The sequence below is a fragment of the Camelus ferus genome, chromosome 5 (assembly GCF_009834535.1).
Source record: "Camelus ferus isolate YT-003-E chromosome 5, BCGSAC_Cfer_1.0, whole genome shotgun sequence".
NCBI lineage: Eukaryota > Metazoa > Chordata > Mammalia > Artiodactyla > Camelidae > Camelus > Camelus ferus.
In genome coordinates, this window is record NC_045700.1 from 9942290 (window position 1) to 9955690 (window position 13401).

The 13401-nt window shown below is 50.2% G+C and overlaps 1 protein-coding gene across 4 annotated transcripts in view; it reads right to left on the reverse strand.

Annotated features, from left to right (window-relative positions):
• RALB (RAS like proto-oncogene B) overlaps window positions 1-13401 on the reverse strand; it is a 65475-nt gene that overhangs the window by 39417 nt on the left and 12657 nt on the right. Inside the window, exon 1 of one of the 4 annotated variants that reach the window (XM_032479291.1) lies at window positions 13171-13330. The exons of 2 other annotated variants lie outside the window; for them this stretch is intronic. In XM_032479291.1, coding sequence (XP_032335182.1) covers window positions 13171-13190 — 20 coding nt within the window. In that variant the 5' untranslated portion in view covers window positions 13191-13330. Of the gene's footprint in view, window positions 1-1981; window positions 2133-13170; window positions 13331-13401 lie in introns of those variants that run through there. One more of the 4 variants, XM_032479292.1, reaches the window with a different exon arrangement.

Here is a 13401-nt window from a genome sequence, read left to right on the forward strand (position 1 = left end):
GACCAGTTACACTGAAGTTTGAGGAGAGTTCACCTCCATCTCTCCCAGAGCGGCAGTTCTAGGTTATTACATTGTCTCCAAATTTAGTTTTCAGGAAAGGTCTCCAATTATGTTTCTAAGGTCCGTAAATTTGATAACTGAATGCAGAGAGGTATTGTGGGATTGGGTGATGTGGCACAAAGAATTATCTCAACTCTCTGGTTTGCAAACTTCCAGAATCTCAAGGCATCTTCAGCCAAGACAGGAACTTTGAAGAATTAAGGCAAGAAATTAGAACTTTTACACTTTTTCACCTTCTACCAAGACCCATTTAGACCCCATTTACAGTTCTAATTCTTAATTTCCTATCTTTATGTGTCCAGGTCCCATATTCCCAAAAGATATTTAATAACTTATCCCCCCCCCCACTTTTTTCCACACAAAATCCTGGGAAAGATTCTACCCCATGGGCTTAGAGAAACCTTGCTGACATCTCAGATAAGAATACCCACTGTTTCCAATGGGAAATAATAACGTGACTAGAAAAGGAAAGAAAGACCCAGATGTGGTCAAAAGAAATAGACTAGCTGTCGCAACTAAAACCACACACAAGGGACGTGTATCCCTGGCCTTATTCTCACGCCTACCACCATCTCACCCCTACTACCACAAAGAACACCCCAAACATTCCTTATTTCCTTTCATCCTAATAAGTAGGGTAACTATTATCACCTTTTTCCCACTGTGAACTCTGCAGCACAGAGAGGTGAAACGCCATGCTCAAGATCACACCACTAATAAAGTTTCAGAACCTAGGTCTTCACACCTCGCCCTCGTGTTCTTTCCAATAATTCAAGGCTACCTTTCACAGTCACACCATATCTGAGAAATTTGATATTCTAATTATATGGTTCCAGGTTTAAGGAACGTTGCCTTAATCTATTTCGAGCTTTGACATCCAAGAACCTTGTTGCTCTGCTTAGAACAGGGGTCATTTACACATCTAAAAGATATGCTATACTCTCTGATTATCAGTGCCCACTATCCATTCTCAGAACCTAACCAAAAAAAAAAAAAAATGAGATTAGGAAACTAGAACAAAGCAGAAAGTTCACTGTTCTATAAGGGTTGAAATCAAGTCACAGATAACTCAAATGAACAGTCAAGTCTCTTCCACTGGCCATTCGAAACACCAAACACAAGAACTTCTGTCCAGAAGTTTCACCTGATAACATCAAAGTTCCAACATTTCCAGCATTCACCTGAAAATTAGCACAGAAAGGACACTGCTCAATCAAGCAGCCTGGGTGCAGCTCTCTCTCTGCCACTAGCAGTTCTGAACCAACCACGGATAACCTTATACACCTAAAAGAGGGCAAGAGAGGAGTCCAAGCCTGGTGCAGGCAAACACTCAAACCCATGTGCTTCCTATTAGAAGCCACATTCAGTCTCAGCCCATATCAGAAAGGAACTAAGGAGCCGGGCGGAGGGTGGGGGAGGACAACTTTATGCTCACTTCCAAGCAGGACCAAAACCAAACAAACAAACAGTCCAACTTTTGAAACACAGCCTCAGTTCAGTCCCAGTTCTTAAGTTACTAATAACTTTTTGCAACATTTACAGCTCTTACGCTGACCACAGCGGCAGCTAAGGGACTGAGGAAGTGGACCAGCCCCAGCTGGAGGCCCAAAAGGGCAGAAAGTGCAAGCAGAAGCCATTTGTGGGAAAAGGGAAGAAGCAGCGAAAAGGGAGAGGCTGGGGCACCGCCCCCATTTCCTCAGCCCCAAGCCGGTCTGGGAGACCCGGAGGCTTCCTCCAGAGGACCTCCCGGGGCCTCTGCCCCCAGGTCACCCTCCGGGCGCGACGTGTCCGGACGCCGGCCATAGCCGAGTGCGGAGCGCGGGGGCAGGAGGCCACCCAGCCCAGGGCGGCGCACCCTACTTCCCCAGCTCGTGCCCCACCTCGCCCGGAGGTGGCCCCGCCAGGGCGCGAGCACCCTTACCTGGGCTTGTCCCGCGCCGCCTCGGACGTCAGCACCGGCCCACCACTCTTAAACCCGCCCCGCCCTCTCCTTCGCCTCCTCCCGGGGCCGGACCCCAGCCGTCCCCAGCCGATTTGTCATTGAACGGCCGGGGCTCGCTTCCCCACCCTCCGAGCGCGCCCCCGGCGTCGCCTAGGCAACCCCGCCTCTCGAGCGCGCGCTCTCCCTTCAGCTCCCACCCGCCCCCTCAAGGCCGTGCCTGTCGAAAGCCTATTAGCCAATCAGAAGCGGAGCTTCCAAGCCTTGGGCGGTTGGAAAGGAGGCTTCGCCAATAAGAAGCCGCCTCAGAAGGGAGGGGCGGGCTCGGCAAGCCTGCCCCACCCACCCTCATTTCTTTCTTTCCGCGGCAGACGGGCTCCACGTGACCGCTGCTGCAGTGAAGGAATACAGAGCTAGTCTGGGCACTCTGAGCGTGGGCGTGCGGCGGGTGCTCCCCTGGTGGATTTAGGTCAGGGCGAGGCCAAAGTCATGGAAAGCAAAAGGGAAGGACAGACCTGATACAAAGAAACCAAAGAAAATTACGATGTGGCACGCGGGTGTGGAAGCGTCCAGGCGGCTGTCGGGACGCCAGCCAGGGGCTCCCTAGGTGGCACCTCCGCCTGCTGCCACGACTTGCATGGCTAATGACATCCCTTTAGCAGTAATGAAGTTACCAGTGCCTAGCCATAACTTGGCCCAGGTCACTTACAAGGGCCAGAATCCTAATACCAGAGTAGCCTTGATGAAGGAAGTACAGTGGGCAAGCTAATGGCCAACAGTTTTTTTTTACCCACAATCTGTCCCCATCATGGTCCTTCAAAGCCCGGGAACGTGTCACTTCTATCCAAATAGGATTTGGGTTGATTTTCCGAATCACCCCTTTCTAGAACTGAATTCTACTCCCACTCTACTTGGCCTCCGCAGGATTTATGGCCCCACTGATCCCTACCAAAACCTCATGGCATGTCACACGGTATTGCAATTAATAGTTTAAATGCCTGCCTCTATAATCCCTAGGGATGGAAACTATCTCTTGTTCAATTTCATATCCACAGCAGCTAGCACCATGTAATCAATTCTTTCCTTGTTGATAATTATACATCAGGGGGCTGTGTGTATTGTATGAGAGGCTTTGTGCCTTGATGAAATTGTTATGTATAAGCAACTAACAGATCTAGGCCCTCTCCCAAGAACTGTATCAAAAAGCACACACGCTTTACTTTAGTCTTAAGTAACAGACAACAAAAAACATGTCACCAGAATATCTTAGTGTTAGTCTGCTAGCTTAAGTATCTGTTTTACCCTTCTCATACTCATTAAGGGCTTATATTGCATGCTAATTATATGACAGAAACTCCAGGTACTAAAAGGGAGAAAGGGTAGGAGGCTTCTCAAAAAAAAAGAAACTCTCAAGTATTCATAACTTAGAAAGGGAATCAGACGAACTTTTTCCTATGGAATAATGATTAAGTGCACAGGTTTGGAATCAGGAAACATTGGTACAAAGGAGGGCTTTAGCATAGAACTAGCAGTTACTTAATTAGGAAGGTACTTGATCTCTGTGGGCCTCAGTTTCTCCAGTTGCCCAATAGTAGTACTGGAACTCTGCAAGTGTGAAGATTTAAATGAGACTGTATGTAAAGTTCTCAGTACAGTGCTAGGAACTTGATGAGGGCTCAACAAATGTTAGCTTAAATTGTGATTGCCACCAGAGGCCAAAATGTACACTCAAGCATCTTATAACGACATAGGGACAGCATTTTCTCTCAAGGCTCACTGTGGCTGGGTGTGTGTGACACCACTGTAGTGCAACCAATGCTTGCAGCCTGGTAGAAAGGACCTGCTGTGGTGATGCCATTTTATTACATGCAAGTTTAGGCAGGAGAGCGGCTTGCTGCAGCCTGCGCATGTGAAATGATTCACCCAGGGAACAGGATCAGGATGGCCACCAGCATTTTCCTGTCCCTACACCTCCAGATCCCACAGCAGTCACAGACGGTTCTCTTGCCTTTCCTGGAGTGTGTTAACTGCCATCCCTATGACTAGTGATGGAATGTTATGCAGGATGTACTGGGCTTTTCGAGAAACACTGCACTTATTCTGTCTCCCATCCCCCACCCAACCACCTACCCACCTACCTCAGCCCCTAGTCCTCTGAGGAATTCCACTGGGGCTCCACCATAGGAGCATCTATTCATTCCTGTTAAGTGTGATAGATTCAGAGGGGAATGGTAGGACCCTTTTGGAAAAGCTGTCTCACAGAGGACACAGCCCAGGAACAGGTCCCCCCAGGGGATGAACACTGGGAGGTGACCGACCACAGAGCCTCGGTGTCTACTCCTGTCGGGTCTCAGGGGATACCCTTGTCTGCGGAGCTTCTCCTGAGGGAACTCTGATGCCCTGCAGAGGAACACAAGATCCCCAGCAGGACCTGTAAGGTCACTCTAACCCACTGCAGCTGTAGAAAGAACAATCTAGGTGCTCCTTCATTCAAAATTATTTACTGAGTATTGTGTGAGTCTTCAGTGCTGTGTGACAAACATTTCCATTTCTCTTCCCTGGCCACTGGGTAGGCTTGCCCTTCCTAGCTCCCTGTGGTTGAGTGGGGTGATGTAACTAGCCCTCCCCAGTGACTCAGAAGCAGAAGTGACACACAAGTCATTTGGGGGCTGGAGAACTTATTTGTCAATGTGGGGCCTTCCCAAGCTCTCATCTCTATGCTAAGGCCACTGGGAATGTTTGGGAGTGTGGCTGCATCCCAAGCCTGGGACCCTGCAACAAGCACATCCCACCTGCCAACCTGTGATAGACACTTAGCATGACTGAGAAATAACCCTTTGTGGTTTGAAGGCATTAAGATTAAGAAGTTGTTTGTTATCGCTGTAGATCTTAGCCTGCTCTGACTGCTACCAGGCCCTAAAGTGTACCTAGCTGGGGATACAGTGGTGGACAACTCAGACATGAGAACCAGCAAACAAGCTAATTACAAATTGTGTGTCATTACAAATTACTTTTGACTGAGTGGTCAAAAAAGATCTCTCTTAGAAGGTGACATTTAAGCTAGGACCTGAAGGGTGAAAAGGAACCAATTGTGGAAAAAGCTAGGAGGGAGGGGAAGGAGAAAATATATCGAGCAGTGGAACAAGCTGTACAAACTCCTAAGGCAGAAGAAAGCTTCGTCCTCTTGAGAATAGACAGGAGGCTTGGACAGAGGGCCGTGAACGGGGGAAAGTGAGACCACACGAGGGTGGAGGGAGGTGGGAGTGAAATTATATAAGGGCCTTCTAGGTTATGATAAGGAAACTGGAATCATTCCAAATGTGACAGGAAACTACCGAGGAGGTTCAAGCCAGGAGGGTGACATGCTTTGCTTCAGGTTTTAAAAGGACCACTCCAGCTATTGTGTAGAGAATAGGCTGTTAGGGGCAGATGCAGGAATGGAGGTGAGAAGGCTGTTCTGGGGTCCAAGCAAAGTGGGATCTACAGAGCCAGAGGCTGGAAGGGTAATCTGCCCTCAGTTAACAGGAGACCTGGGGAGACTGCGGAAGGAGGGGAGTGAGAGCACTGAAGACTAAACAGAAGGTCCTCCTGCCAAATTCCAGAGGAAGCAGAGGCAAGGTGGGAAGTCAGGACCCCCAGACGTGCTTTTACCCCAGGGAGATGGATGCTCAAAAGCCAGGCAGAATGGGGGATGGTTTGGAGAGGACAGCTGGCCAATTTCCTAGAACATCAGCCAGCCTAAGAGACATGTTCCCAAGAGCTGGCAGTAGTGCATAAATAGATGGCATTATTAGAACGAGTCTGACAAGCTCTGACATCCCAGTGGGCATGTGATACTTGATGACCATCTCGATTAGAAAAGTGGGGTGGGGGGGTGGCTGATCTATAGACGGGAAAAAGCCATTCTTGCTACCAACAGTTATGAGAAGAATCCTCTGTAAACAGCAAGACTAGATGACTCAGAACCAGTCATCTTTCTACTCTGTTTCTCCAGCCCTCACAGTCCAGCGCTTCCTGCTACTTCATCCTACTCTTAGGAACAGGTCTCATGGGCTCATTCACTTAGGCCTAAAGACAGTTCAGTGGGTACCCACTTCCTTCCTGGGCATTTGCATCATCTAGTTGATCAAAACCTGAAGTCTTAGGCCAGTGAAAGTATGTAACGGAGGACCCGAGGTCTCTAATTCACACTACTAGGATGGAATGACTTATCCCTCCCTGAGAAAAGCCTCAGACTCCTGAGTTCTCACCCAAGGCACCAGTGAAGGGCAATACATTTTCACAATCCTCCTCCTTCCTTTCCTTGCAGCCTTTTGCTGGCAGCTACCAGGAGAAGCCCCTGGCACACACTTATTCCCAAACATATTCAAAATCTTGACTTTGGCGCTCGATTTAGTTATTGCCACTGAAAAAGACTTACCAGGGGGTTTCTAACACTTTTTGCTAAGTGTTTTATTGAGAGCTTCTCTTTCTCCATTACCATCTTTCTACGTGGTCTCTGCAGCCCCAGCCAGGCAGCAGGAACTAAGCAGATGTTCCTGGGAGTTGTTCTGCTGGAAAGGCAGAGGCTGCGTAATTAGCTAGAGGATAAGCTTTCATCTTCCAAAAGAAATCAATCAACTTAGGAAACACATTTTAAAAGATGATTCCTTTCTATTTTGAACTGTTGAATTAGCTGGACTTATCCTTCTGCCATCATAGCTTACAAAGAGTTATCTCCCAGAAATGAAGTCAAGTCTGTCTTGTCGTTAGTAAGTCTTCATCATGATCACTAAACCCCAGCACATGCCAGCTCACGTTCCCCCCTTCCAGCTTTGTGGAGACACATGCTCCACGCTTCCAAAACTCTGCACAGTAAACCACCGCTGCAGATCCGATACTGACCTCCAGGTAACCAGATAAAAACCCCCGCAGGGTGACAGCTGCAGAGCCCTTGATTATGAGATAAAATGGGAGTGTCTAGATTCTATGTTGAGCTCTTTCCAACATGAAATATTATCCCCAGTCTCCCAGGAAGCCAGCCCCACCCAACAGCATGAAAAGACCCTGTTAGCCCTCCCTCTCTCCCAGCTAGCTCTCCTGACTGCATCGCAAGGTCCTCCCTGGATACTGCCTCAGCCACAAACGCCCCGGGGCCTGGACTCAGCCACAGAACGCCAGCTCAGCCTCCTTGGTGACTCAGGCACTGGAGCTCCTGAGGGTCCTGTCTCAGCCACCTGTCCTTCCCCAAGGGACCACATCTACACGGGTATCTCACCCATCCAGTGCAGGCTGGCAACACCCTACCAGAGCCAGGTCCCCAGCCCAGAGGTTCTCCTGACCTACAGATGCCCATGACCCATGGAGTCAGCCAGCTCTGGGCAGCTAGACAGACAGACAGGCAAACAAAAAGGACATGAGGAAATGAAAACTTGAGTTAAGAAGAGGTATGAGGAGTGGGGAGGGTATAGCTCAGTGGCAGAGTGTGTACTTAACATGCACGAGGTCGTGGGTTCAATCCCCAGTACCTCCATTAAAAATAAATTAATAAACCTAATTACCTTCCCCCCAAATAAATAAACCACAAATTAAAAAAAAGAAAAGAAAAAGGAGAGGGATGAGGAGATAAGTGATGTTGGCGGTGTGGGGGAGCAAAATTTGCCACCTCAAAATCTGTTGCTTTTGCTTACAGATTATTTTGAGCTGAAAACAATCAAGGTCTACCAAAAGACTCAGGGAGAACCTATGACCCTCCCCCTAACTGCCTAAAAGAATTTAGATAGAGAGCCTGTTCCAGGAAGAACTATCACCAGAGATAACCACAGTGTAACATGGACAGATGTGGCAGACCGGGAAAATAGCAAGGCTCTAATCACAGAGGCCCTCTGTGTCCCATTGTCATTGCAAGGCCCAGCAAACATTTGTTTAGGAAACATTTGTTTGTTTCATCTTCCTAGAAATTCCTTCCCTTCTCTTTGACATCCCTAACCCTTACCCCATTCTCCTGCTCTCAGATGGCAGGTAAGCCTCAATTACCTAACTTACCCTTGGGCCCCACATTTTTAAGGAGCCCCCCATATGTCAGAATTAAATTTGATGTCTCCTGTTAATCTGTCTCATGTCAATTTCATTTTTTTTTCCAAAACTTTTTTTTTCAATTTTATTCTTGGGCCAGCCAGAAGAACGTAGAAAGGCAGAGTAAAGTTTCTCCTCCCCACAGCTGAGTGCCTTTGGCAGGCCTGTCCTAAGAAGACAGCTCTTTGCTCTCTCATGTAGAGGACCCTAGAGGACAGCCCAAGGTCAAACCCAGGCCTGGAGCTTGGCCTTCACTTGTTCTGCTCTTGGCCTAGTGTAGTCAGAGCGTTCCTTGCGGCCTCCCAGTATGGTCCAAGGTTCGCTGGGCCACCTGCCTGCTGCTTGAGGCTGATTCTGTGGGACTGCATTTCAGCCCGTCCCAAGCCCATACTCCGGCCACCCCATCCCAACCACAGCAGCAGGAGCTTGAGAGGGGCAGCGCCACCCAGGACTGGGACTGGCGCTCAGCCAACACCCATGCAGCCTCTATCCCTCTGCCTCTCCCACCAGTAAGTGCCAACTCCCGCCCCGAGATTTTTTTATTAGCAACACTTTTTGTTTTTTAATGTGCTGTTCTTTTTTTCAATGGACAGCCCCATCTCTTCTCTGCATCTGCTCCAGAGAGCAGGGCAAAGCCAAAGGGTCAGAGGTCTGAGGCATGTGGGGTGACCTGTGGGATATCAGGGATCTCTGAGCCAGGAGACTGCTGCTTTGGAAAGAAAGCAAAACTACTATCAGCAGAGTCATACCTCCAACTCCTAGTTCCTTCTCCAGAAGCAAGACCATGAAAACATGAAAATGCACATCTCTGAGATGGGGGTGGGGAACAGTTCCCTTTCTGGGAATACATTTTTCTGCAGAGTTTTAATTCTTTACAATGGCCAAGAATTAATTTGGTAGACAGGAACAAAATGAAAGCAGCAATGAGGTCAGTGTGGCCCCCAGGGGTGGCTTCCACGGAAGCCAGGCCCCCACTGGGAAAGCTCAAGAAGGATGGGGCTGGCTAGAGTAACACTCCTGGGGGGTGGGACGAGGTGTACATACGAGGCCTTACACAACCTGTGCAGGTGACAAATCCATGTGTGTCACTCAGGGTCATAAATCTGGGGAAGCAATTTACTCTCCAGGTAGGTCTGCAGACCCAGAGGCCGGGCCTCCTCAGCTCTCCAGCCCGATGGGAAGGGCTAGCCAGCCAGAGGTCAGATTCCTGCTCTCTGCCTGTCAGGTCTGTTCCTGCCTGCCCTCACTTCAGACAGGTAGGAGAGGCCCTGAGCTCAGAAGGCCTCAGGGAGGGGTTTGAGGCCATGAGGAGCCTCTCAACTGAAACTGCCACCCACCCCCCACCTCAGCACTCCAGGCTGGCACCTCGACAGATCCTGTGCCAAGCAGTTTACAATGGTCACTCCGCACAGTCTAAAGGGCAGGTGTGATTCCCTACTTACAGGTAGGTCAGTCAGGCCGAAAGGCAGACCAGGCCTCAAAGCAGGTGTGCCTGACAATGAAATCCACACGCGTTACCCCAGTCTTTACTGCCTTCCCACCCATGGCTGCAAGGCTGTGTGATCTTGGACAAGTTACCTCCCCTCTCTGGACTTCAGTTGTCTCTATACAGTGACAGTCTCAAGTCTACACTGAGCACCTGCTATGGGCCAGAGCTCAGCTAGGCACCAACTGTCAGGGAAGGGCCCCTCTAAGGTCCTGTGCGCTAACCCCTCCCAAGTGGGTACCTGGACAAGGTGGAGGCCACAACTTCAGCAGAGCTAGCTCAGCTCCCTGCTGTTGAGGCCCCTCAAGACTCCTGGCCCCCCGATGTTTCTGCTCCCATTTCATCACAGCCTGAAGCCTTCTCTGGGAACTTCCTTTGGAGCAGTGGCTGCTGTCTAAAGGACGAGGCTTGAGAATCTCTCCCCAGATCACCTGAGGCTGAAACATGGGAGATGCCATCTGGTCCAGCATCATATCTGATGGCTGCTGTCAGCCACTCACATTTACTCGTGAATTTCTTTAATCCCTCCTACAGCTGAGATGTTATATGTCAAAGTGCCTGCTACAGTGTTTGACCCACAGGAAGCATCAATACTTGTCAATGGATGGATAGATCTTGCAAAACCAAAATTCTGTATCCACTCAATAACTCCCTATTTCCTCCTGCCCCCAGGCCCTAGCAACCATCATTCTACTTTCTATCCCTATGAAGTTGACTACTCTAGGGACCTCAGGATTCCTATAGATGGAATCAAATAGTATTTGTCTTTTTGTGGCTGACTTATTTCACTTCATGTAATGTCCTCAAGGTTCATCCATGCTGTAGCATGTGTCAGAATTTCCTTTCTCTTTAAGGCTGAATAATGTTCACATCAAATTTTGTTTATCCATTCATCTCTCCATGGACACTTGGGTTGCTTCTACCTTCTGGCGACTGTGGATAATACTGCTACGGACACGGCCAGGCAAATATCTCTTTGTGATCCTGCTTTCAAATCTTTAGGGTTTATTCGCAGAAGTAGACTTGCAATCATACGGTAATGCTATGTTTAATTTCTTGAGGAACCTCCATACTGTTTCCCACAGTGGCTGTACCATTTTACCTTCCCGTCAACAGTGCACAAGGGTTCCAATTTCTCTACATCCTTGCCAACACTTATTTTCTGCTTTTTTCACAGTAGCCATCCTGACGGGTGTGAGGCGGCTATTTCTCCTATTTCTGAACCCAGCTTTTAGCAGGCAATCCGTGGGTGTTGGACCTGTGAACTGGATTCTGTCCTGAGCTTTCTCCCCTGGTCCTCTGGCTCCCTGGGAGGCCAACGGGCTGTTTCTCTCACTGGGAGGGGGGACCTCAGGTCTGTGGCTCTCCGGGATTATTTATAGCTTGGGTCACCTCAGTCCATCGTCTTGGACAGGGTCAGGATGGGCGCTCCCCCAGGAGTGGAGGAGAGGGCAGGGGTAGGGTTCTGCCCAGTGGATATGCGAGGTCCCTGTGGCTTTCCCTGCTGGTGCACCATAGTGGACACGCCCTGTCAGTCCCGACAGGGCCAAGGACATGCACAGCCCTGAGACTGATGGAATCAGTGGTGCTGTGGCTGCAGCTTCCCTCCCAGCTTTCAGCACTGACTTTGCTCCTGCTCCTGGTTCCCTAGGGAGGCCGTTCCTCCTCCCCCGGAGCTGGGCTCTCTCTCCTAAGGGCAGACTCAGAAGCAGCCTGAAATCCCACCATGAGGGCACTGTCTCCAAATGACCCCAACACTCACACCTCATGCCTGGAAGCCAGCTTCTCACTGACTCAGCAGCACACATAGGAGAAGGCACGACTGAGGAGGCTAGGACATGGAAATGGTAAGCTGTGATGGAAAGAAGGCCTGGAATGATCTAGAACAAGACTGGGGATGGCAGGCTTGCATATATCCTCCTGTTCCTCCCACTGAGAGAGGTGCTTTAACATGACTTTGGAGCCACAGAGACCTGGGTTCAAATCACAGCTCCATCAATACAGGCTGGGTGACCTCAGGCAAGCCCCTTCACCTCTCTGAGCTTCTTCCACCACCTGAGAGTGGTAACACCTGAATCACAGGGTCACCGTGCAGCCTCACAGGGCAATCTGGGTCCCGCCTTCCACCCACCACCAACTCCCCTCCCAATCCCCTACTCACACTGCTGAAATCCCGCATACATTTAGGCCATCGGCAAGAGGAGCAAAGCGTGAGATTAAAGGGTAAGATCCTTCCTTTTCCTGACAGGAGTTGGCTTGTTCTTAAGGGAAAAAACAACCCCTTCTGCAGCACCACCTCCACTCCATCCTTTCTTTGTGTTTGGGCTTCTAGGGAAACAACAGGTCCGATGGTGGTTTCCTTCCAGGATCTCACCCCTCCCTCCAGAAATTCCCCGATGGTTGCCAAGCTCAGCGATAAGAAAAGTGAACCATTTCCAGAAAGAGGCCAGCACATTTCAGAGACGTGAATCAAAGGCAACGCCCCTCCCCACCTCTGCGTGCACAGTCACAGGTCACCTGGGCCACACGCCCGTTGGCATGTGACTGCCTGGAATGCACCGAGATACTGGACAGATAAGGGTTGAGATGGTCACCTCCTCCACGGCTTGTTGCTTCTGCCCCTGCCCCAAAATCCTGTGCGTCAAGACTATGGGTGGCGGGGAGGGCTACTGGGCATCCAGTGTACACCCAGAACTTGGAGACGGAGATTCCCACATTTGATAAGCATTCATGTAACACTGTGTATTGCCCACAAACCAGCTGCCAGGCATTGTGCTGGGTATTAGGGCACCCTGTAGAGTGCAGGGATGGGAACCCAGGGGAGGGCGAGACTATCTTTGCCCTCCTCCCTCAACCCCCTTGTTGCTGGTGTTCAAAGCTCTGCACACTAGGCTCACTTGAAACAGGGAGCAGTGACAACAGAGGGAATCCGCACAGAAGAGCAAAGTCCCTGAAGAAGACACTGCCCATCAGAGTCTGATTACAGCTGCGAATGCAGAGAAGTGGGAGGGCACAGGGAAAGAAAAGCTGGGTTCCTATGGAAGGACCTCCATCTTCCTTACCCAGGCCAAGTTCAAGACAACTCCAAAGAGTGAATCCAAAGTTTTATTCCAGGAAGGATGACGTGAGCAGCAGAGGGCAAAGAGGCCTGGACCACAGTCTCTGACAAAGCCTCCCCTGGAGGGCACCCTCCTTCTTTCTACGTCCCCCTCCCACCCCTCCCGGGTCTGCCTCCCCCAAGTAGCTTCACACAGAATCAAGACCCAGCGTTGCCCCTTCGACCACCTTTAGTAACCTCCTTGCCTCCCAAGGTCAGGCCGCCAGCCTCCTCCCTGGCTGCTCCCCAGACAGCGCTCAGCACTCTGAGGTGCTCCCCCAGTCATTTCCATCCCTCCTCCTTCTGCCCCGTCCCACCCCTCCCTCCCAGTGCCCCAGAACTCCCCACTGTCCACTCCTCCTTCAAAGTCCACCAAGCAGTGGGGCATCCCTGCTGCCCCACCCTCCCCAGAGAGGTAAGATGCCCTCTCCTCCAACCTCCTTCCACCTGAGAGGCCCGGGACTGCACCTGACACCTGCAGCCCCATGCCTGCTGGAGGGAAGGGAAGGGCTGAAGTATTTATTGAGTACCTACTGTGTGCTGGCTGCTTTCATGAAGTTTGTCTCAGATAATCTTCACAACAAATCCATGACACGGTATTGTCCCATCTCATAGGGAAGGAGACAGAGGCCTCAGATGAACAAAGGATTTCAGAGGACTTCAGGACAAAGAGCCATGATGGCAGAGTGAAGCAGGCAGCTGGATGTGTCCCAGGAGAGGTGGAGCTTTGGAGAACTGTGCTGGAAACAATGAAGAGGATTCTGG